This window comes from Oryctolagus cuniculus, chromosome 12 (genome assembly GCF_964237555.1).
Source record: "Oryctolagus cuniculus chromosome 12, mOryCun1.1, whole genome shotgun sequence".
NCBI classification, from domain to species: domain Eukaryota; kingdom Metazoa; phylum Chordata; class Mammalia; order Lagomorpha; family Leporidae; genus Oryctolagus; species Oryctolagus cuniculus.
Window position 1 is genome coordinate 38,236 of NC_091443.1, and position 21,848 is coordinate 60,083.

Sequence of the window (21,848 nt, forward strand, 5' to 3'; positions counted from 1 at the left end):
AAATCTTAAAAAAAAAAAAAAAAAAGCCAGTGAGTCAGCAAAGAAGGAGACCCTAGCGCTGGTCAGTCATTTTATGACCCCACCCCCTTCCATGAAGACACAGCTGCTGGAGTCTGTGCCTGCTAGAAACATCCGACATGGTTGCAGGCTGGGCACTGGCATTTCTCACCACACAGTACCCTCCCTTCCCGTCATGCCCCAGATGCCATTGCTCTTCTGAGAGGCCCACACAGGTGCCCTAGCCCCCACATAGGCCAGCAGCCATGACACTTTCTTAGAGAGCACCACACGTACTGCAGGCTGTGACTTAAATATTCACCTGGGCACCGGCCCGGGCACCACCTCCCCTATAGAGGGACAGTCCTGAGCTTTGTTAGCTGCAGCTCTCCCAGGAGGCTGTGCTCACGCCCATCTGCTTCCTGCTCACTCTGTGTCTCCTCCTTGAGTTCTCTTGTTCCTGGAGGAACAGCCTGGTCCATGCCCACTGGGGGTCCCCCACGACAGGATGATGGCCCACTGTCCTCTCTCCCAAGATGTAGGCTTTCACCCACTGAGGTTCCTGCAGTGCTGACACCCAGAAAGGAAGAAACGGAGCAAGTGAGCCACACGCTCATGAGCGCCACAGAGGCAGCTGCTCCTTGCGGTCCGCTGCTCCCACCTGCCGAGCACGCCTGTGCGCTGTGAGGGCCCTCACGCTGTTTACCCTATGTGACAAGTTATTGAAATATACATTGGAACACTGGAATGTTATTCCAACCCTCTTCTTGGGGATGGGTTCAGGTTTCATGACACTCTGAAGCTTATAAAACTAGAGCAAAGAATTTCAGGCATGGAAAACCAAGACATTGTGGCAAAAAATGTCCCACATGAAGGAGCTTGGTGGATGAGACCCCAGTGGAAAGAAGGGGCCATCAAAGAAGGAGATACTTTTCTCCAAAGGGAGGAGGGAACTTCCACTGTACTCGTGGCCTTGTCTAAATACTGATGGAGTTTGTGGGCTCAAAAGGCTTCCATAGCCTAGGCAGTTCGCGTCAAGATCCTTGGGTAATCACTGACATCCTACATAAGAGTGTTAATTGTTAAATTCACAACAGGAGTCACTGCACTAATTTTCCATGCAGGACCTCTGTCCTCAAAGAGTTGTATTATGAGAATTAACTGTAAAACTTGTTCTCACAGAATTATTTTGTTTTAGTGTATTAAGTGGAGGATAATTTTATGTCTCATGATAATTAAGTCTAAGTGCTCCCAAAAGATGTATAATTCTTGGATTCTTCTTTAAAGTTAACTAAGTTTCTCAAAAAAAAAAAAAAAAGAATGCTTAAAAAAAGAAGTGAAATTAACTTGGATTCAGTGACTTTGAACAGCTCTTGTCTGGACTGTTGAGGAACAGTTTTCTTTTTCATCCTGTTTCTTGAACTCTTCACTTGATAAAAAGCTATTCTTCTGTGTATAAAGTTAATTGAAAATGGATATTAATAAGAAATAAGACTGAATAGGAGACGGAAGAGGAAGAAGGATGGGGTGTGGGTGGGAGGGTGGATACGGTGGGAAGAATCACCACGTTCCTAAAGTTGTGTTTATGAAATACATGAAGTCTGTATTCCTTAAATAAAAGGTTTCTTTCAGAAAAAAAATCGGAGCAAAGAATTGCTCTTTGAAACAAATTGAGTTGCAATCACATAATTATGATTACAAAATTAGACACAAAATCTCAGCAAGTGAAGGGCCCTGAAGTGTAAACTTTATCAGCATCGTGGTCAGGGTTGCACGTGCAGATGAGTTTCTGAGGCTCAGTCGTTTGCTCAAGGCCACACGGCTCATGATCAGGGGAGGGAGAGTTTAAAGCCAGCTCTGCCAGCTTCTCGTCATCACTTTCCCCTTCTCTGAAAATGAGAATAACACACACCCAGTGTTCACCATGCACCGTGCACTGTTCTAAGCACGTATCCAATCCTCAAGTTATCACAGCAACCCTGTATATGGCTACGATTTTTATTTCTCACTTTTATATATGAGGCTGTAAGCAGAGAGGTTAATAACTTGCTTATAGATAAGGAACCTAAGAAATAATGAGAACTGGTTTACTGAGGCACCCAGTGTGAGTTTGTAGTGAGCAGAAACTAGGAGGTCCATTGTTATCCTCCGTCAGTACCCAATGCACTGGGGAGGGCGCTCAAGGCCGAACCTCTGCTTAATGGCTTCACTGAGATCCTAGCTTCTGGCCACAGCCAAACCCATCTTACCGCCTGCCTCAGTAAAAGCTTTGTCACATGATCTGGTCCTTAGAACCAGGATTTAAAGGAGGGTACACTGTACCCCAGAGATGGGGTGGTGGATTTATCACAACTCATTGTCAAATGATAGTCTTCTGGAGGTCAGACTCTTTGACCCAGTATTTTTTTTTCTTTTTTAAGATTTATTTATTTATTTTAAGGGTAGAATTTATATATATATATATATAGAGAGAGAGAGAGAGAGAGAGAGATTTTCTATCTGTTGGTTCTCTCCCAAATGGTTGCAATGGCCAGGCCTGGGCCAGGCCAAACAGGAACCAGGAACTCCATCTGGGTCTCTCACATAGGGAGCAGGGGCCCAAGTTCTTGAGCCTTCTTCTGCCGCATTCCCAGGTGCATTAGCTGGGAGCTAGGTTGGAAGTGGAGCATCCAGGTCTTGAATTCGTGCCCATATGGGATGTCAACTTTTCAGGCAGTGGCCTAATCCAGGGTACCACATCACTGGCCCTGACCTGGTATTTCTTTTTTTCTTTTTTCTTTTTTTTTTAATTTATTTTATTTTATTTTATTTTATTTTATTTTATTTTTTGACAGGCAGAGTGGACAGTGAGAGAGAGAGACAGAGAGAAAGGTCTTCCTTTTGCCGTTGGTTCATCCTCCAATGGCCGCTGCGGCCGGCGCGCTGCGGCTGGCGCACCGCGCTGACCCGATGGCAGAAGCCAGGTACTTATCCTGGTCTCCCATGGGGTGCAGGGCCCAAGCACTTGGGCCATCCTCCACTGCACTCCCTGGCCACAGCAGAGAGCTGGCCTGGAAGAGGGGCAACTGGGACAGAACCCGGCGCCCCGACCGGGACTAGAACCCGGTGTGCCGGCGCCACAAGGCGGAGGATTAGCCTAGTGAGCCACGCCGCCGGCCTCTTTTTTTCTTTTTTTAAGATTTATTTATTTACTTAAGAAGCATAGTTAGAGACAGGGGGCGGGGTGGAGATCTTCCAACTGCTGGTTCACTCCCCAAATGGCTGCAACGGGCAAAGCTGGGCCAATCTGAAGCCAGGAGCCAGGAGCTTCTTCCAGGTCTCCCACAGGGTACAGGGGCCCAAATGGGATGCCAGAGCCACAAGCAGATATTTAACCTACTATGCACAGTGCCAGACCCTTGACACAGTACTTCTTACGGGAACCTGCTCTGAAGAAATAATCTGAAGAATGATGCCTTATGCATAGTGATATTCACTACATGGCAGAAACTGGAAAATAATGCAGACGTTCATCAATAAGAGTGGTTAAATATGAAGGAAGCATTTAGGCAACAAGCAGACACCGTGCTTCCAGATGGCTGTGATCACCTAGGAGAATGCTTGTATTATGTCAGGCTTTATAAATACTTCATAAAATCATAGACATGGTTTGTTAGTTACATAGGCTTAATGTAATGCTCTGCTAATATTTTACAGTTTCTGTGGTCAGTGGGCCGCACAGCATTGCTGATGAGGGTATGAACAGAACATTGCCTGGGCTGTGATTTCATCAGAAGACTTGGCCGGGACTGGAAGTGTTTCCAAGCTCGTACTTGTAGTCATGTTAGGTAGGAAGTTAGAAATTAGCCTGTGTGAAGGGGCCTGAGCAAAGCAAAAAGTTCTGTTTTTTTTTTTTTTTTTAAACAAAGATTTATTTATTTGAAAGGCATAGTTACAGAGAGGTCTTCCATCTGGTGGTTCACTCCCCAGATGACTGCAATGGCCAGGGCTGGGCCAGGCCATAGCCAGGAGCCAGGAGCTTCTTCCAGGTCTCCCATGCCGTTGCAGGGGCTCAAGCACTTGGGCCATCTTCTGCTGCTTTCCCAGGTGCATTAGCAGGGAGCTGGATCAGAAGTGGAGCAGCCGGGACTTGAATTGGTGCCCATATGGGATGCCACGCTGCAAGTGGCAGCTTCATGCCACTGCGTCAGCTCCCCACCAACACAGGCTGATTTCTGACTTCCTACCTAACACTGGTCCTTTCCAGCTCAAGGCTCAAGGCCACCAAATGAGCCTCCCCCATGAAGCTTTGTGCATGGCCCTTCGCTGCTTAAAACCACTCATGGCTCCCCCTTGCCTGGCCCTGCACTTCCCATCAGCTCCCAGTACAAACCCCAAACACACGGGTTTCACGGAGCCTCCTCCTTGGAAAGCTCACTGCTTCTTTCTCTGATTCAAGGCCCAGTCCAAGTTCCACCTGCTCCCAGACCATTCTAGACCCCGCCAGGGATCCTGACTGACCCTACGCGTCCAAGCTTTAGCCCGTCTAGAAATGTCCCTTTTCCCCTTCTTACACAACAGGAAGAGCTACAGGGAACCTCTTGCCTGCTTGCTAGGGGTCATCTCATTTAATCCTCAGAACAAGCACAGCAACTGCTTGCTTGCACGTTTCACAGAGGGGAGGGGACTGAGTCACCCAGCCAGGGAGTGGCAGAGCCAGGACGGCAGAGCAGACGCAGCCCTGTGCCTGACGCACTTCCTGACCCACCTGCAGCTCTGAGGGACCCAGACCTGAGACTTCCTGGTGTCCCCATGGCCTGGCTGAATGCCTGCTGAACGCTGGGCTTGCAGTGCTAGGGGAGGAGAAGTCCACTGGGCTTGAGTGATCTCTTGTGGCCAAGGTGGGGGCTGGGAGGAGAAATCGCAGACAGAGCGTGTGTTCCCTTTAGGACTGCCCTGCTCCAGCAGGAGGCTAGGTTCTGACATCAAGCATCAGCCTCAAGCAAAAGCCCCTCGGTCCTCAACCAAGGACCAGACCCTTTATCTTCTGAAGGCTGACTTTGAAATTCACATTATCTTGGGAGGCTCTGATTTCCACTCTGCATTTATGGCTCCAAAAATCTGAACACTTTTTCCAGTTTCTATAAACACTTTCAGGTCCTTGGAAATCGGATTCTAGCCCCAGATCTCTTGTCCATTACACTTCCAGCTGTGTGGCCTGGGGCGGTCCCTTCTGGACTTCAGGTCCCGCCTGTACAGCAGGAACCCCTGAGCCCAGCACCGAGAGGCAGTGCATGTGCGTCCCTGCAGACTAATCTGACTTCCTGAGAGCCTCCCAGCTGGGCCCCTGCCAGCATCTCATAGCAAGCCAGTAACATACGCACCATCAGCCTTTCTGCTATTTTAAAATATATAATAATTTAAACAGCTCAAAATGTAAAATTCCAAACGGTGTACTCTGAAGCTTCCTCCCTCCCCGGCTCCTCAACCACCCAGTTCCTCTTCTTGCAGTCAACTCAAGCAGCTCATTTTTTGTTGATCATTCTGGAGATGCCCAGAAGCAAACAAGCACAATGGCTGCGTGCTCCTCCCTGCCTCTCAGAATGGCCGGGCACCGCTCACTGTGCACCTTGCCTGTTGTCCAAACAACTCACTCCCTGCTGTTCAGACAAGATGGCTCTGAGGCTCCAGTTTCTGAGAATGCAAATCTCACACCCTGCTCTCCAGGGGGAGCGGCTCTGACTCTGCCAGGGAGTGGCCGCTGGCTTGGGACCCCAGGTGTGCACATTCAGGGGCTCTCTTCAGTGAGCCCCCTGACGGTCACACCTTTCCATGACAAGGTAGCTGGGAAAGAACCAACCAATGGCCCAGCCTGGTGGAGGGTTCAGAGACCTGGCAAAGAGGGGTTTTGTTCTGCACCCCTTGAAGGCTGGCAAGAGTGGCCTGCGGGGCCATGCTGCCTTTCGCTTTATCCTATGACAAGCAGCTTTCTCCTCTGGTCAGGGCCTGATGGCAGCATGGTGGCTCCCGGGGCAGCCCCCCCCCCCAGGGGCTCTGCTCCCACACTTCACTTCCTTTCGATGGCCTTGCTGGTCCTGGGCAGCTGGGAGGGTCCTTGCCAGAGCTTGGGAGCCTCCTGGGAGGGCCCATCTGCCTGCTGCCTGTGTTGCTGCCACGGGAAGGGGCTCTTCGTGCCCATGCTCTGCTCTGGCTGGCTTTGTGCGGTCGGCGTGTGGGCGGGGGCAGGGAGAGCTGGCCGGTGGGGCTCACAAGGGAGCGTTTTGGGTAGTTAAATGTGTCTTTATGCTCTTTCCTACAAAGAGCTCCACCGGCTCTCCCACAGCTCTGCGCTCCTCAAAAACGCCTCAGTGTAAAAGACCTGCTGGGAGGCTGCCACTGGCCGCTGCTCCCGGTGCCGCTCCCCAGCCTGGCTGCCGGCTCGCGGAAGGGGAGTGCTGGGAGCTGCGAGCTGCCGAGAGCCTGATGTGGTTGTTCCCCAGGGAACCCAGAGGCTCAAGCCAGGATCTACTCTCTTGGTTCTCTGGAAGATGTTTCTGTGCTTCAACCTCCCAACTGTGAAATGGGCACAATAAAGAGAGTTGGTGAAGACGAGGGCACCCAGACGCAGCAGGGAGAGAGAGGTTTTGAGAAGCCTGTTGAAGTTGGAGAGAGGTGAGGACTTTGTGTTGGCTGGTGGGGAGCGGGAGAAGGGGATCCACACTCACCCCTGTAAAAATGGTTCCCCAAAGCTGGCAGTGGGTAACACAGCCCAGGACATCTTGTACCCCAGAACTGGGCACTGCCTGGATGTGGCCCTCAGACCTCGTGAGCCCTGGGTAAATTCTGCGTGGGATGGCAGACTCTAGCTGGTCACCTTCATGTCCACCTGGCGTTCAGTACCATAGGCTCAGGATGAGTGAGGAGAGTTTAATGACCCATCCATCACTTTGGGGGGGCCTACCTGCAGGTGTGGATGACTAGTCTGACCCTCTATGGCTTATAATTACAGGACCACCAGTTTTCTGGGTCAGTCCATATCCTTGCCTCTTCCCCTGCCAACTGAGTAGAAAAGAGGCTTTCTAAGTAATAACTCTGCAGCAAATCCAGGTCAGGAGGGGTGGTAAGGCAGGTCTGTCCACCCTGCCAACTCCCACCTTGTTGAAGAAACTGACTTTGAAATTCTTGACAGGCAGAGTGGACAGTGAGAGAGAGAGACAGAGAGAAAGGTCTTCCTTTTGCCGTTGGTTCACCCTCCAATGGCCGCTACGGCCGGCGCGCTGATCCGAAGCCAGGAGCCAGGTGCTTCTCCTGGTCTCCCATGGGGTGCAGGGCCCAAGCACTTGGGCCATCCTCCACTGCACTCCCGGGCCACAGAGCTGGCCTGGAAGAGGGGCAACTGGGACAGAACCCGGTGTGCTGGTGCTGCAGGCGGAGGATTAGCCTATTGAGCCGCGGCGCCAGCCGCGTTTTCACTTTGAACGGAGCCCAGAATATCATGCAACCAATCCTGATATGGGCTTGAGTAACACTGATTTTCACTCTAGCCTCTTTTCTTGCACAAAGGCAAGCTTCTAAGTGCAGACAGAGGTAACAAAATTTATTGAAAAGATGAGAAAATGAACACACATACAATGTGAGCATGGGTTGTCCCACAAGAAGAAATACTGGTCATGAGTGGGCAGTGGGCCAAGGGTTGTCCAAAAGGAGCAGGAGAGGCAGAGAGCACCTGGCAGCACTTCTAGCCGTGAAAGAGAGCTCCTCCCCCAGTGCTGGCCCCTTTTTGAGGGGGTGGGGCCTCTACAGGTGTGGAGCCACGGGGAGTTATATGGAACCTCCGCAAGTCCCACGTGGAGCTTAATTCCAGATTTTCATAACGTGCCCCCTTGGGTCCTGGTGAAGCATAGGTACCCTGGAAAGAGGCGGCAGCAGAAGGCTGGAACTGCACATGGGGGCTTGCAGCAGCTCCCAGCTCCTCAGATCTGAACTCCCTGGCTGCCTGGCCCGCATCAGAGCCACCACAGAAACAGCAGAACTAGGTTCAATCCCAGTCTGAAGGACTCAGATCCATGTGGCTACTTCATATCCAGAGAGGTTCTTGGTTCCCTGAGGCCGTGCAGTGGGGCTGGGGTCTGTGGCCCCTCAGACGCACGTAGGACATCCTCCACAAGCAGGCCGCCGGCTGGAAAGCTGTCTCCACACCGACTGGCATCTCTCCCACTGATAGCTTCTGTGCTGCGTGTGTGACCTCACGGCCTTAAATCACACCTGGGTGGGTGCAATCTTCCACCCAGAGCTGGCAGAGGAGGGGGCTCTCCCTGGGGAGAGTGGGACTGGCTCCAGGAGACCCACCTCCAGGTGGCTGCCATCTTTGACCCAGAGCTGGCAGGGGAGGGGGCTGGGCCCTAAGGACACAGACACCTCCAGGAAATCCCCACGTCCACCCGCTACCTCCATGAGCCCCAAGCCAATCCACATGCGTGTGAGAAACCCCGTCCAATGGGCACCCCCACCCAGTGAGCACAGTGACGCCTTAGACACCGGGACACCTCCTCAGAGCCCGCGTCCCCCTCGGGCTCTCCGCCTGGGCTCCTCTCAGGCCGGACGCATTCTCTGTCGCCTACCAATCAAATAAGTTTCTCTTCTGTCCAACAAGTTTCTGCCTCTTTGCAGATTGTTTCCTGGCTTTTTATTTATTTATTTATTTATTTATTTTTCCACCGTTTATCGTTTATTTGCCACGATGCGCCACGCCCTGTTCGCTCAGAAGTTCTGCGAGACGATGCCGTGGGACTTGGCCAGCCGGAGAATGGAGTCGTCTGACTCCCCCATCCTGTGGATGGCGCCGCAGATCGCGTACGTCTTGAACTGCCCGTTAAACCTGCCCGTGACCTTGTCGACCTCGGCCACGTTCATCTGGATGGACGCGTGGTCCTTGGCCCCGATGATGCGGTTGCTGGCGGAGCATTTCCGCGGCACGTACAGGTCCACGAACTCGCCGGCGTTGTTCTGCATGTCGAAGCCGCACCTGCTACCGCCGGGAGCGCGAGGCAGAAAGAAAAGCTCCTGGCTTTTTATTTCCATACTAAGCTGAGGAAAAGAACCCAGGAATCTCACTCCGGCAACCGTCCTCCCCTCCGTGACCGGTAACAAGCCCTCCTTCCCCTCTTCTCCTTGAAGTGTCTGGGGATGCTGGGGCAGAGATTGGAGAGGGCATCTTCGCAGAGCTGGGCGGGGCACTGACCATATAATAGATTACTTCCTCTCCCCGGGTCTGCCATCAGGGGTGCGCTTTCATTTCCACCACCCCAGTGCTCTTGTCTGTCTGTGTGCAGCTGTATTGGATGCCTCACTTGCCCAACTCCTAGCGTCAGCAGTAGACCACCCCCCCCCCTTCCCCAGTGGCTGAGGAGGAGTTCCCCTCACTAAGAATGCAATCTGCATCCCGGCGAGTGGTAATTTCGGCTTCAGCTGCCTCTTTGTGTGTGTTGCCGAGAGCAGGGATTAAGGAGTCTGGCCTGGCCTGGGACTTTTCTTCTTTCTGGCAAGCCCCAGGGACTGGGGGTGGGGTAGGTGAAGAAACTGCTCCGTGTCACACATTGCAGGGCCCTTAGGGGATGTTTTCTTTTCCTACTCAAGGGTCAGGCAGTGCTACCTCTGAGCATGGATGCTGTCCGCCTCATGGACACGTGAAAGGGTCCACTTCATCTAGCACGAGCTTCCCTACAGCTCTCGCACGTGGCCAGAACTCCTTTGGCCAAAGACCAGCACACGTATGGCAGGAGCCCTCCAGGCGTGAATCTGGATTTCAGACCCAGAAAGACAAATACAAATACTTATGTTACAAGCATGAGTATCTTCACTTTATTCCAAGTTCCTTCCCCATAGAGATAAGAATTCAAAGCAGAGACACACAGCACACAGGTGAGAGCAGGGGGCCTGCATTATGGCTCAGCAGGTAAAGCCACAGCTCCATTTCTGACCCAGCTCCCTGCTCGTGGCCTGGGACAGCATGGGAGGATGCCCAAGTGTTTAGGCCCCTGCACCCATGTGGGAGACCCAGAAGAAGCTCCTGGCTTCGGCTTGGCCCAGTCCTGGCTGTTGTGGCCACCTGGGGAGTGAGCCAGCAAATGGAAGATCTTTCTCCCTCCCTTTCTCTCCCACTCTCTCTGTTACTCTTTCAAATACATAAATAAATCTTAAAAAAAAAAAAAAAAAAGGTGAGAGCAGGTAAAGAGAGAGTGAGTGTGCATTTAGGTGAGTGTGGGCCGACCCACACAGAGCTGGCGTTCGGGGGTGAGCCAGAGATTTGCCTATGAGGAAAGAGCACGGGAGGAGGCTGGAGAAGGGCCCACAGATGAGGTCCCGAAACCAAAAGCAAAAGGTGCCCCGCTCACCCGTGAGGCAGGGGATGAGGCGGGGTGGAACAAGATGGAGTCTGGTGTTCTGGGGGCTTCACTTCCTTCAGGTGGAGTTTACCTTCCATGCAGCCGTCAGTGTGTCTCCTCCTTCCTGGTCTCGGATGAGGCACAAGTGCATTATGGGAAAGTGGCTGTACTATATTGACAGGTATAATGCAGTGCTGCACAGAAACTGAAACAATGCTCCCAACTTCATTTGTTCCTACCTGACTCCCTGCCGAGCTCCTCTCCTGAGGAAGGCGTCGACTTCTGGCTCAAGGCTCATGTTCTCAGCATTTTCCTCTCTTAAGGGTATGGATACTTGGAGAGTAAGGGCCAGAAAGGAACAAGGCTGAGGACTGGGCTGCCTCCTCTGGCCTGGTGAGCAGAGGTTAGCAACAGGCTCAAGGAGGAGGCAGTGCTGGGTGAGGGGCCTGGGGGCCTCCGGCTCTGCTGAGAGCTGGAGAGTGAAACAAGATTCACCACAAACCACTGCCAGGAAAACAAAAAAAAACAAAAACAAATTTTCCTCCACCCTCTTAGGTTCAGTGCCTGAGGATCTGCAAATTAAATGGAAAAAAAGATTAGCAAGAGAAAAAAGTTTCTTCATGCATCTGATGACGCACGCGCACGCAGCGCACTCAGACGTGAGTAACCCAGGGGGTGCTAAGGGTCTGGAGCACACTGGCTGCGGCTTCGCTGTGTCCTCCCCAAAGTGTTATTGGGAGCTTAGATCCCCAGTGCAACAGTGCTGGCAGGTGGTGCCTAATAGGAAGTGTTTAGGTCACGAGGTCTGCACCTTCACCTATGCATGGGTGCTGGTTGTGAAGACAAGTCCGCATGCATGAGGTCTCTGCCTCTGTCTCTCCCACATGCGCTCTAGCCCTCCTGCCTTTTTCCATGATACAGTAAGAAGGCCCTTGCCAAATGTGGGCCTCTTTAAAAAAATTATTTATTTATTTGAAAGAGATAGAGAGACAAAGGTCTTCCATCCACTGGTTCACTCCCCAAATGGTCACAATGCCAGGGCTGGACCAGGCTGATGCCAGGAGCCAGGAGCTTCATCCACATCTCCCACACAGGTGCAGGGGCCCAAGAACTTAGGCCATCCTCTGCTGCTTTCCCATGCCACAGCAGGGAGCTGGATCGGAAGTGCAGCAGCCAGGATTCAGACTGGCGCCCACAGAAGATGCAGTGCTGCAGGCCACAGCGCCGGCCCCAGACGTGGGCTCTTGACCCTGGACTTCACAGCCTCCAGCATTATAAGAGCTAAATCTCTGTGTTACCCCTCAAAGTCTAATTGATTGATTGATTGATTAACTGTATTTGAAAGAGAGAGGGAAGAATAAAGACCTTCATCAGCTGATTCACTCTCCAAATGTCCACAAAAACCAGAACCACAGCCAGGAGCAAGGATCTCCAGCTGGGACTCCACCCAGGCACTTGGGCCATCAGCTGGGGCCTCCAGGTTATCCATAGGAAGCAGAGCAGCTCTGGGCATCCAGGTGGCAGCTCCAGCTGCTGTGCCCACAACACCCACCCCTCTGTTCTTTGTGGATTGCCAGTGTCACTCTCTGTGATAGCTGTGCGAAACTGACAGACACAGACCTAAGTCAGCAGAAGAAAGGGAGTGGCAGAGAGTAGGCTCTAGTGGGAAGAACAAACAGACTTCTTTAGAGAAGAAAAACGGGGTTTTTAGGAGATAAGACAGTTTGTGATAATCTTCATACAGTCACGAATGATCTTTCTGTCTTCTTTAGGGTCATAAATTCCTCCAGAATGGGTGCTTTATGGTATATTTACTCCTTTTTAAAAAAAATGAGCAGATGTGATTTTTTTTTTCTTTTTTTATTTTTTGACAGGCAGAGTGGACAGTGAGAGAGAGAGACAGAGAGAAAGGTCTTCCTTTGCCGTTGGTTCACCCTCCAATGGCCGCCGCGGCCGGCGCGCTGCGGCCGGCGCACCGCGCTGATCCGATGGCAGGAGCCAGGAGCCAGGTGCTTCTCCTGGTCTCCCATGGGGTGCAGGGCCCAAGCACCTGGGCCATCCTCCACTGCACTCCCTGGCCACAGCAGAGGGCTGGCCTGGAAGAGGGGCAACCAGGACAGAATCCGGCGCCCCGACCGGGACTAGAACCCGGTGTGCCGGCGCCGCTAGGCAGAGGATTAGCCTAGTGAGCCGCGGCGCCGGCCCAGATGTGATTTTTAAAAAAGTTTTATTTATGTTTGTTTGAAAGGCAGAGTGCGGCCGGCGCCGCGGCTCAATAGGCTAATCCCCCGCCTTGCGGCGCCAGCACACTGGGTTCTAGTCCCGGTCGGGGCACCGGATTCTGTCCCGGTTGCCCCTCTTCCAGACCAGCTCTCTGGTGTGGCCAGGGAGTGCAGTGGAGGATGGCCCAAGTCCTTGGGCCCTGCACCCCATAGGAGACCAGGAGAAGTACCTGGCTCCTGCCATCGGATCAGTGCGGTGCGCTGGCCATTGGAGGGTGAACCAACTGCAAAAGGAAGACCTTTCTCTCTGTCTCTCTCTCTCACTGTCCACTCTGCCTGTCAAAAAAAAAAAAAAAAAAAAAGAAAAAAAAAGAAAAAAAAGAAAGGCAGAGTGGAAGAGAGAGAATGTGGGAGACAGATCTTCCATCTGCTGGTTCTCTCCAAATGCCTGCAACAGCTAGGGCTGGACCTGGCCAAAGTCAGGAGCCAGAACGCCATCAGTTTCTCTTACGTGGGTGGCAGGGACCCAAGTACTGGGGCCATCACCTGCTGCCTTCCCAGGAGCACCAGCAGGGAGCTGGATTGCAAGTGGCACCTCTGAGCTTCGAGCCAGCAGACATCTCAAGTGGAAGCTTTACCTGCTGACCAGAGCACTTTGGACAGCTCTCCTGGAAGTAGACTTGACCCCAAAGACAGAATGTATGCCAGTCCTCATTTCTTGGGAGTCTCTGCTTTCAGTTATATAAGGAAAATTACAAGGCTTCTTTCTGAATCTAACAAATTTCAATGTCTTCAGGGAGATAATCATTACAAAACTCCCGGCACTGCACAGCTTGGCAGCTGCTCAACATATATTTTTGTGTGAACACAATAAGGGTTAGATAGAGATGCTGTTGTTGGGCTAGCCAGGCACGGGGAACAGGGATCTGAGCAACAGATCTCTCTCTCTGGAGAGCAGGTGGCCTCTGCTCTCCTGGCTTAGGGCAGATTTGGAAACTGGCAGAGCCTGACAGGACAGCTCACTCACCTTGCAACTCTGCTTTCCTGACATCTGCTAGGACTCAAGTGTTGACTTTCTTTTTTTTTTTAAGGTTTATTTATTTATTTGAAAGTCAGAGTTACACAGAAAGAGAGGAGAGAGAGAGAGAGGTCTTCCATCTGCTTGTTCACTCCCCAATTGGCTGCAACTGCCGGAGCTGCGCCGATCCGAAGCTGGGAGCTAGGAGCTTCTTCCAGGTCTCCCACGTGAGTGCAGGGGCCCAAGGTCTTGGGCCATCTTGTACTGCTTTCCCAGGCCATAGCGGTTCAAGACCAGCGCCCATATGGGATGCCGGCGCTTCAGGCCAGGGCGTTAACCCACTGCACCACAGCGCTGGCCCCTCAAGTATTGAATTTCAAGATGCTTTGAAGCCAGAGCTAGAGCAATGGTTTAGGAGCAAGAAGTCAGAAAATTTAGGTCTTAACAAGGTTGGATTTTTTCTTGGACAAAATGGGAACACGAGTGCTTGACATGTTCTGGGGTTGATGGCTTTAAAAAGGAAGCAGCAGATAGAAAGAGGACACTTAGCTCCCAGGAATCCTTGCTCTGAAAGGTCCCTTTGTTAGATAGGAAGTTAGAAATGAGCCTGTGTGTGGGAGGGGCCTGAGGAGCACAGCCCGGGCAGAAGCCCCCCTTGGAAGCAGCCCAGGACTCACACTGCAGTCCTGCGCAGACCCCAGTAACGTTCCAGCAGAACTCAGCCCTCCCCAGGGAAAGCTCCCCGGGAGGATCCTCTCTCCTCAGCACCACGCGGTTACCTGGCTTGATGACAGTGAGCAATACAACCTCACAACCTAGGGCAGGCCTCTCTGCCTGTGGTGGGCTCCCCAGTCTCTGACAGCACTGAGCAGTGAACCCTCCAGAGGACTTTTCCTAATTTATGCTCAGCAAACCCTTTGTCCTGGAGGAGGGTGTAGGGAGCAGAAAATTAAACAGCTTCACCATAATATTAACAAAAACAAGCAAGAGCTATGCAGACAGTAGGAGGTCTGCATGGACTTGATGAGAACTGCCCACGGCCTGCACACAGCTTCCTCAAGACCTTATCAACCCTACACTGTCAGAACACGTATATAAACCACAGACTGAGGAGGTCCACGGGGAGCCTGAACAGATTCTACTGAGTGCGGCTGAGCAAAAGCTCCTTCCGGGTGACCCACGGCATTCAGATCCTCCTGCGAGAGAAGTTCTCCCAGCCAGCCCTGTGCTCACCGGACCTCGAGGCTCTGCCCTCCCCAGCTGAAACACCAGCCAGATGCCGAGACCCTGATCCCCTTGAAGACCTGTGCTTTCCAGCTCAGAGGCACCAAGGCACCACCACTGCGGACGATGTGCAACTCTGCCTCAGGGCTAAGACACACCTGAGGAGCACCAGAGATACCTTAGGAACCTTGGGTGGTTGGTTTACCCAGCATGTTGTGTTATACAAACTAAAACATAAGATTTCCCTACTGCACAATAAAAAAGCCTTATTGGGACCAACACCACCTCCGCTCCATTACTACGCTTGCAACAGAGGGGAAGGAGAAACCCGGACCCCTTCCCTTATCAGAATAGACTGTGTGCTCAGCTCTCACTCTGCTGAGCTGCCTGCCTGTCAGCTGTGTTCTTTCCATTTCACCCTGTGACCTTGCTCTCCCCACTCTGAGTGATGGCTCTTGTCGCGAGTGCCTGCTGTCACGCAGCTCGACAGGGCTTAAGGGTGACGTGTCGGAGCACAGGGAAGAGGGAACACACAGACCTGAGACTGCCTTTCCAATGAAAGATTTTATTGCTTACACACCAGAGGTTTTTATCATACTACTTATCAATAGGCTCATTAAAGTCAATATACTTATCAGTATCAATATACTTATCAGTATCGACATCAACCAACCCACAACACATTCAATCCGTGGATTAATAGATAGCAACACCGGCAAACACGTAATCCACAGCAAATTCAACCTAGGGCTTAACTAATACTTCACTTAACTACTACAATAACACTTAACTGTCATAATAACACTATTTCCTTAACAATGATACTAAAGAACTACTGGAATCAATGCTTAACAATAATACTATTTCCTTACTACTCATCAATTATATTCATTAAAGCACAGATCACAATATACAGCGCTAAAGCAACTTCAAGGGCTATCCAACTATAACAGTATGTGTACAGCAAGGCAGTATCATTCCTCTTAGTCATAGGGTCAAAGCCTACTCATCTTACATTACACATAGTTAATGCCATTTATAAAGGCTGTGTTCTCAAGGTTCGTATCGCAGTCACAAAAAAGAGTCCGTGTTCATAGTCCGGAGCTCAACGTCTCAGCAGAGACGGATCTTGGATCAGTCACTTACAGGCAGGAAGTCGTGGGAAGGCTGACACTCTGGGCAGTGGGCTCGAGGCTTCCCTACTGAGAGGCCTGGTCTGGCTCTGCGGTCAGGAGGCCTGGCAGCAGGCTGATAAGGGGTCCAGGCGAGGCGGCAAGGCCGAAGCTCCACTGGAGTTTGGTCCCCGGCTCTTCAGCTCCAAATGCGAGGGGATCCAGAGTTTCACACACACTGGGCCCTTGATCTGCTGTCACCTTCTGCCATTACCTGTTCCTCACAGAGTAACAGGCTGCCCCTTCAGCTCCAGATGTGTGGAGATCCAGAGGTTCACACACACCGGGCCATGATCCTCGAGAGGACGGAGAGCAATGCCAAAGGCTCTCCTTTTATCCTAGTTTTCTTGGCAGCTCTCCTGCTTGTTCAGTTGGGTGCCGCCAATCCCATGCCTAGGACAGGGTGTACCCAGCTCACCCTCAGGGTGCGGCCAATCAGGATGCGTCTAAGTGAGGTAGCCAAGGTTATCATCCATCACACGCACCTTATCAGCTCTCCAGAGGTGTCTGCTCCGTCTGATGAGGAGCTTTCTTCTTGGCAAGCATTAGCTTAGCGTAAGTGATGTCATCAGTCTCTGGCTTGACACGAGTGACTCCATCTCTCTTTACTTTCACTTTGTGGCTAGTGGTAGTTGTTTTGACTCTAGGATTCTCTGTGGAATTTCTACAGTTCACCTCCTTCTGGTGGTCAGGTAAGCGGTGATCTGTGAATCTATTTTTTTTTTTTTTGGACTCCTGTGGGATTCCCCACAGCACTCGCGCTCTCTCTCTCTCTCTCTCTCTCTCTGTTCCTTCTGTTCTGACAGATGCCCTGTCCCTAACAAACCTTGCTGCTTTGCTCTGTCTCATGCCTGAACTCTTTCTTGTGCAAAGACAAGAACCCCACACTGATTTCCACTAACACCTTAAAGAGAGGCCCTTCTAACTGTAATGGGTGAGACATCGGCAGAGAAAACATGATTACCTCGGTTCTTTGTCTCACATGGAAGAATAATTTCCATGCAGACAAGCAGAAAAATTTAAAAGCGAGATTGATTAGAGGCAGAGACCTCCGGCCAGGGTGGCAAGGAAAGGGCTTCCAACGAGGAAAAACCTGAAGAGGGTGATGGTACTGGGGTTTTTAAGCACAATTTGGGGAAGAAAAATCTTGACATTCAGTTATAAGACCTGGTGTGCAGAGCCGGCGCCGTGGCTCAATAGGCTAATCCTCCACCTTGCGGCGCCGGCACACCGGGTTCTAGTCCCGGTTGGGGCGCCGGATTCTGTCCCGGTTGCCCCTCTTCCAGGCCAGCTCTCTGCTATGGCCAGGGAGTGCAGTGGAGGATGGCCCAGGTGCTTGGGCCCTGCACCCCATGGGAGACCAGGAAAAGCACCTGGCTCCTGGCTCCTGCCAGGATCAGCGCGGTGCGCCGGCTGCAGCGGCGGCCATTGGAGGGTGAACCAGCGGCAAAGGAAGACCTTTCTCTCTCTGTCTCTCTCTCTCACTGTCCACTCTGCCTGTCAAAAAAAAAAAAAAAAAAAAAAAAAAAAAAGACCTGGTGTGCAGTCCTTCATCCTGTCTGGCTTGCTCACGATAAAATAAAGAAGCATCAGAGGGCGGGACACCTCGTTCACTTTACGGTAATTGGGGCACTCAGAAGGAACTCCCACCCCCTCGCTGTTCTCCTGAGTGGAAGCTTTGAGGAGAGGGCAGGCAGGCACTCTGACCTTGCCCAAGATAACGGTTGGGGAAGAGACATTTCCCACCCTCAGTTAACCCATCTGACTCCTCGCACAACTAGGGCAGGGGGAGGGAGTAAGAACTGGAAAGGCTGGGTGCTGGGTGGGAGCTAAGTAGTGACCAGCCCTCTGGGCCGACGGTCCACTGCCTGCCTCTCAACCCTGTCCAACTGGGGATCCTCTCAGCAGTTTCTGGGCTCAATTCCGAAGAAAAGACTTGATGTTCTTCTTGAAATGGCTTTTCTCTGGACTCAGATATGAGATGAGTTGTCCAGATAGCCATTTGGATGAATTAGAAAGGCTTTGAGTGGAGCCCTATAAAAATAAATACTTCTAAGGCATTTCCTCTCCATCTCTCCTATTCTGCCCATCAAATACCGGCCTCAGTCATGGGCATACTCCTTTACAATGGATGACGCAGGCTCCTGGAGCTGTTCTGGGCCAATGGATGCTACTGATCTGTATCTGGGAAGGAGAGGAAATGACCTTTGAATGGATAAAATCAATGTGCCTGACCGGTAGCCAGGCCAGGGCTCACCTCTGGGTCTCAGAGTAGCAGATGCACACTGGGCGAGAAGATGGCAGGATACCATTTGACTGTGGAGACCACTGGCTGAGGCCATTGGCTCCAAGTGTCCAGGCTGCAGGTGTCAGAGAGGGGAAATGAGTCAGGGATGGAGGGAGAAGTCAGAGAAAATCAGGGGAGGGCAGCAGTCAGCAGGACCCCCAAGGATGGACATTTATACAAAAGCAGCTCAGAGTTTGACCAGCTCCTTGGGTTTCAATGAAAAAGCACAGCGTATTTTTAAACTGAAGCAAATTTATTCCTTGGCACTGGCCTCTGGCCCTTGGCCTCTGGCTTGGAAACAGAAGGAGGTTGTTTGGTGGCTGGGCTGGGATGTTTGCTCGCAGACTATGAGGAGTGCCCAGCCCAGAACATCTGGTTTGGGAACGGCACAGCAGGGTGGGGGGGGGGTGTGCATTTGGAGGGCATGAGTGTGAGCCTGAGAAGGGGGGGAATGGGAGGAAAGGCTGGACCAGAGAACCTCTCCCTCCTCTCCACATCAAATACGCAGAACCAACACCCTAGGTACAATGCAGGCCTCAGAGCCCACCTGCCCTTGCAGTCCATCTTATCCACTGTCCTCCTGTGGCTGGCCCTTCACTGACCCCCAGCAACTTCCACCCACCCCTCCTTGCACATGTAGCTCTGCTCACTGGAGCACACTCCCCTATCCTGCACACACCTCCTCTTCCACTGCCTCCACACCCTGGCCTGGTTCTGCTCACGGGGGAACCACTTACTGAGCAAAGTTTTTAGGGGTACTTCTTTTGTGCTGGGCACTTGTGCCCCTTCTTGGAGATAAGGAGCTCACTGTATGGATGGGACAGGTGTGTGACATGCTGGTTTGTTTGTTTTTAGTAAAGTACCGCCATCCACTTGGTTGCTCAGACCAGGGTCTTTGTGGCACCCTGGCCCCCCACCTCCTTTGCATTGCCACATCCTATTGGCTCAGTATTCACCATCACCTTTCTCCTGGGCCACCGCAGAGCTTCCTAACTGGTCTGTCTCTCTAGGAGACATTCTCCACACAGCAGCCAGTCATATCTATATCTATATCTATATCTTTCTATCTGAGAGAGATATTCTATTTATTTGAAAGGCAGAGTGACAGAGAGAGAGAGATGGGGAGAAAGAATGAAATCTTCCATTTGCTGACTCACTCCCCAAATGGCCACAATGGCTGGTCCTAGTCTGGGTTGAAGTCAGGAGCCTGGAACTCCATTTGGGTCTCCCATATGGGTGGCAGGGGCATAAGCACTTGGGCCATCTTCCACTGCCTTCCTGGGTGCATCAGCAGGGAGATGGGTTCAAAGCTGAGCAGCCAAGATTCGAACTGGGGCTCTGGATTTGGAATGTCAGAGTTGCAGGCGGTAGCTCAACCTGCTGTGTCACAACACCTGCTCCATATTTTAAGAACATTGGGACCAGTGTTGTGGTATAGAGGGTAGAGCTGCTGTCTGTGATGCAGCATCCCATATGGGCACCTGTTCAAATCCTGGCTGCTCTACTTCCAATCCAGCTCCCTGTGAATGCACCTGAGAAATCGGCAGAAGATGGCCCAAGTGCTTGGGCCCTGCACCCATGTGGGAGGCCTGGATGAAGCTCCTGGATCCTAACTTCAGCCAGGCCGAGCCCTAGCCATTGTGGCCATGTGGGTAGTGAACCAGTGGATGGAAGATCCATCCCTCTCTCTCTAACTCAGCTTTTCAAATAAATACATACATATTAAAAAGAAAACCCCAACAAACACACAAACCAACCTCACACTTTATTTTACAGCAGATATAGCATAGCACAGCCTATGCTAAAACAAGGGAGGGGCTGATAACCACCACCTCTGGATGAGGAAACCCCTATGTAAATTAGTTGCAATTCTTCTGTAAAGATTGGTCTCTTCTCCCCTATTTCTTATTCACTCATTCGATTACCTGTATAGCACGGTCTCATGGATATTTATTCCACACTTTGTTACTCACTTTGTTGCTCCCATATTTTCAGTTTCGGTGGCTGGACGCCCTTTCAGGCTGGCTTTTGTGTCCCTGTGATGTGCCCACACCCTTTTCTAAGAAGCTCCAGGGTCATCCTGTGTCCTCTCTGCCCAGCCCTAGAACCAGCCATTTCTCCCAGGAGTTCTGGTTCCTTTTACCGGAGGATGGCCTTGGGCACCGAGGTGGAAGCAAGAGGCTGTTCACTGCCACTGGGGTCTCCCTGCCTTCAGGGCTCCAAGCAGACAGAGGAGGGAAATGCACCTATGGATTCCAAACCATGGGTCACATGGATTCATCCGTGTGAGGGGAAACATGGATTCCCACTGCTGCTTCTGACTCATTGGTACAGACGAGTATAGATCTGTACAGATCTGCTGATCCAGAATGTTCCTCTGACAGGGACAAGGCTAGCTCCGCCCACTGACCATCCATTGTCTGTAGCATGTTTTCTTTCCATGTGACCTGGAGTTCAGTGGTCAGGCGATGTCACTGTTCTGCAGCCTCATGGTTTCAGTCAAGACACTTTTCCAGAGTTTCCAGGTCAACCCGTCTCTGTAGCTCCCTTCAGCAAGGTCACTTCACATTCGCAGCACGGCTAGGTCGCTTTGTCACCATCTGGGGTGCTCCATCATCCTGGCTGACATTTTTAAAAATTGCATAATGCTCACTCTTTATGCCAGGAAGGGCCGTGGGCTTTGGTGAGTGCACAGCACCACAGCCCAGGCTCCAGAGTCACACAGAATAAGGACACCACCTAAAAATTCACTGGGGCTTCCCCATTGTAAGCACACACTGCTCACGCCCAGTCCCCAGCACACCGTGATCCGTTGTTCATCCCCAGAGTTTTAATGAATGAATGAAATCTTGAAACGTGCGGCCTTTTTCTACCTTCGTAGCGTAATTCAGTTAGGATTCCTCCATATTGTGTGACTCAATAGCTCAGTCCCTGTGATCATGAAATCCTATTCAGCTGCAGCCCAGTGTGTACTCACCCTCCTGTTGAAGGATATTTTCATTGTTTCCAGGTTTTGATGACTATGCAATAAACACAACAGCCGGAGCTGCACCAATCCGAAGCCAGGAGCCAGGAGCCAGGAGCCAGGAGCCAGGAGCCAGGAGCTTCTTCAGGGTATCCCATGCGGGTGCAGGGGCCCAAGGACTTGGGCCATCTTCCACTGCTTTCCCAGGCCATAGCAGACAGCTGGATCCGAAGTGGAGCAGCTGAAACTTGAACCAGTGCCCATAGGGGATGCCGGCACTGTAGGCAGTGCCTTTACCTGCTATACTACAGTACCGGTCCCACATTTAACATTTAAAAAAAATTTTTTTTAATTTAAATTTGAATTTTTTAAAATTATTTTTTAAAAAGATTTATGGCCGGCGCCGCGGCTCAATAGGCTAATCCTCCGCCTAGCAGCGCCGGCACACCGGGTTCTAGTCCCAGTCGGGGCGCCGGATTCTGTCCCGGTTGCCCCTCTTCCAGGCCAGCCCTCTGCTATGGCCAGGGAGTGCAGTGGAGGATGGCCCAGGTGCTTGGGCCCTGCACCCCATGGGAGACCAGGAGAAGCACCTGGCTCCT

At 51.7% G+C, this 21,848-nt stretch overlaps 1 protein-coding gene and 1 long non-coding RNA gene across 2 annotated transcripts; both read right to left on the reverse strand.

Annotated features, from left to right (window-relative positions):
• Positions 1-8,659: 8,659 nt before the first annotated feature.
• On the reverse strand, positions 8,660-9,036 carry LOC100342677 (small ribosomal subunit protein eS21). Its single transcript, XM_002723372.5, has one exon. The coding sequence runs from the start codon at positions 8,986-8,988 to the stop codon at positions 8,737-8,739; it is 252 nt and encodes an 83-aa protein (XP_002723418.2). The 5' UTR covers positions 8,989-9,036; the 3' UTR covers positions 8,660-8,736.
• Positions 9,037-15,374: 6,338 nt separating this feature from the next.
• On the reverse strand, positions 15,375-21,843 carry LOC138844507 (uncharacterized). Its single transcript, XR_011380391.1, has 2 exons — positions 17,533-21,843; positions 15,375-17,164 (listed from the first exon to the last, which is right to left on the reverse strand). It is a non-coding gene; the product is annotated as an uncharacterized lncRNA (long non-coding RNA).
• Between the last annotated feature and the right edge of the window lie 5 nt (positions 21,844-21,848).

What these genes read in the sequence shown, in the direction of transcription:
- LOC100342677 (XM_002723372.5), bottom strand. Translation starts at nt 8,988, where the DNA reads ATGCAGAACAACGCCGGCGAGTTCGTGGACCTGTACGTGCCGCGGAAA.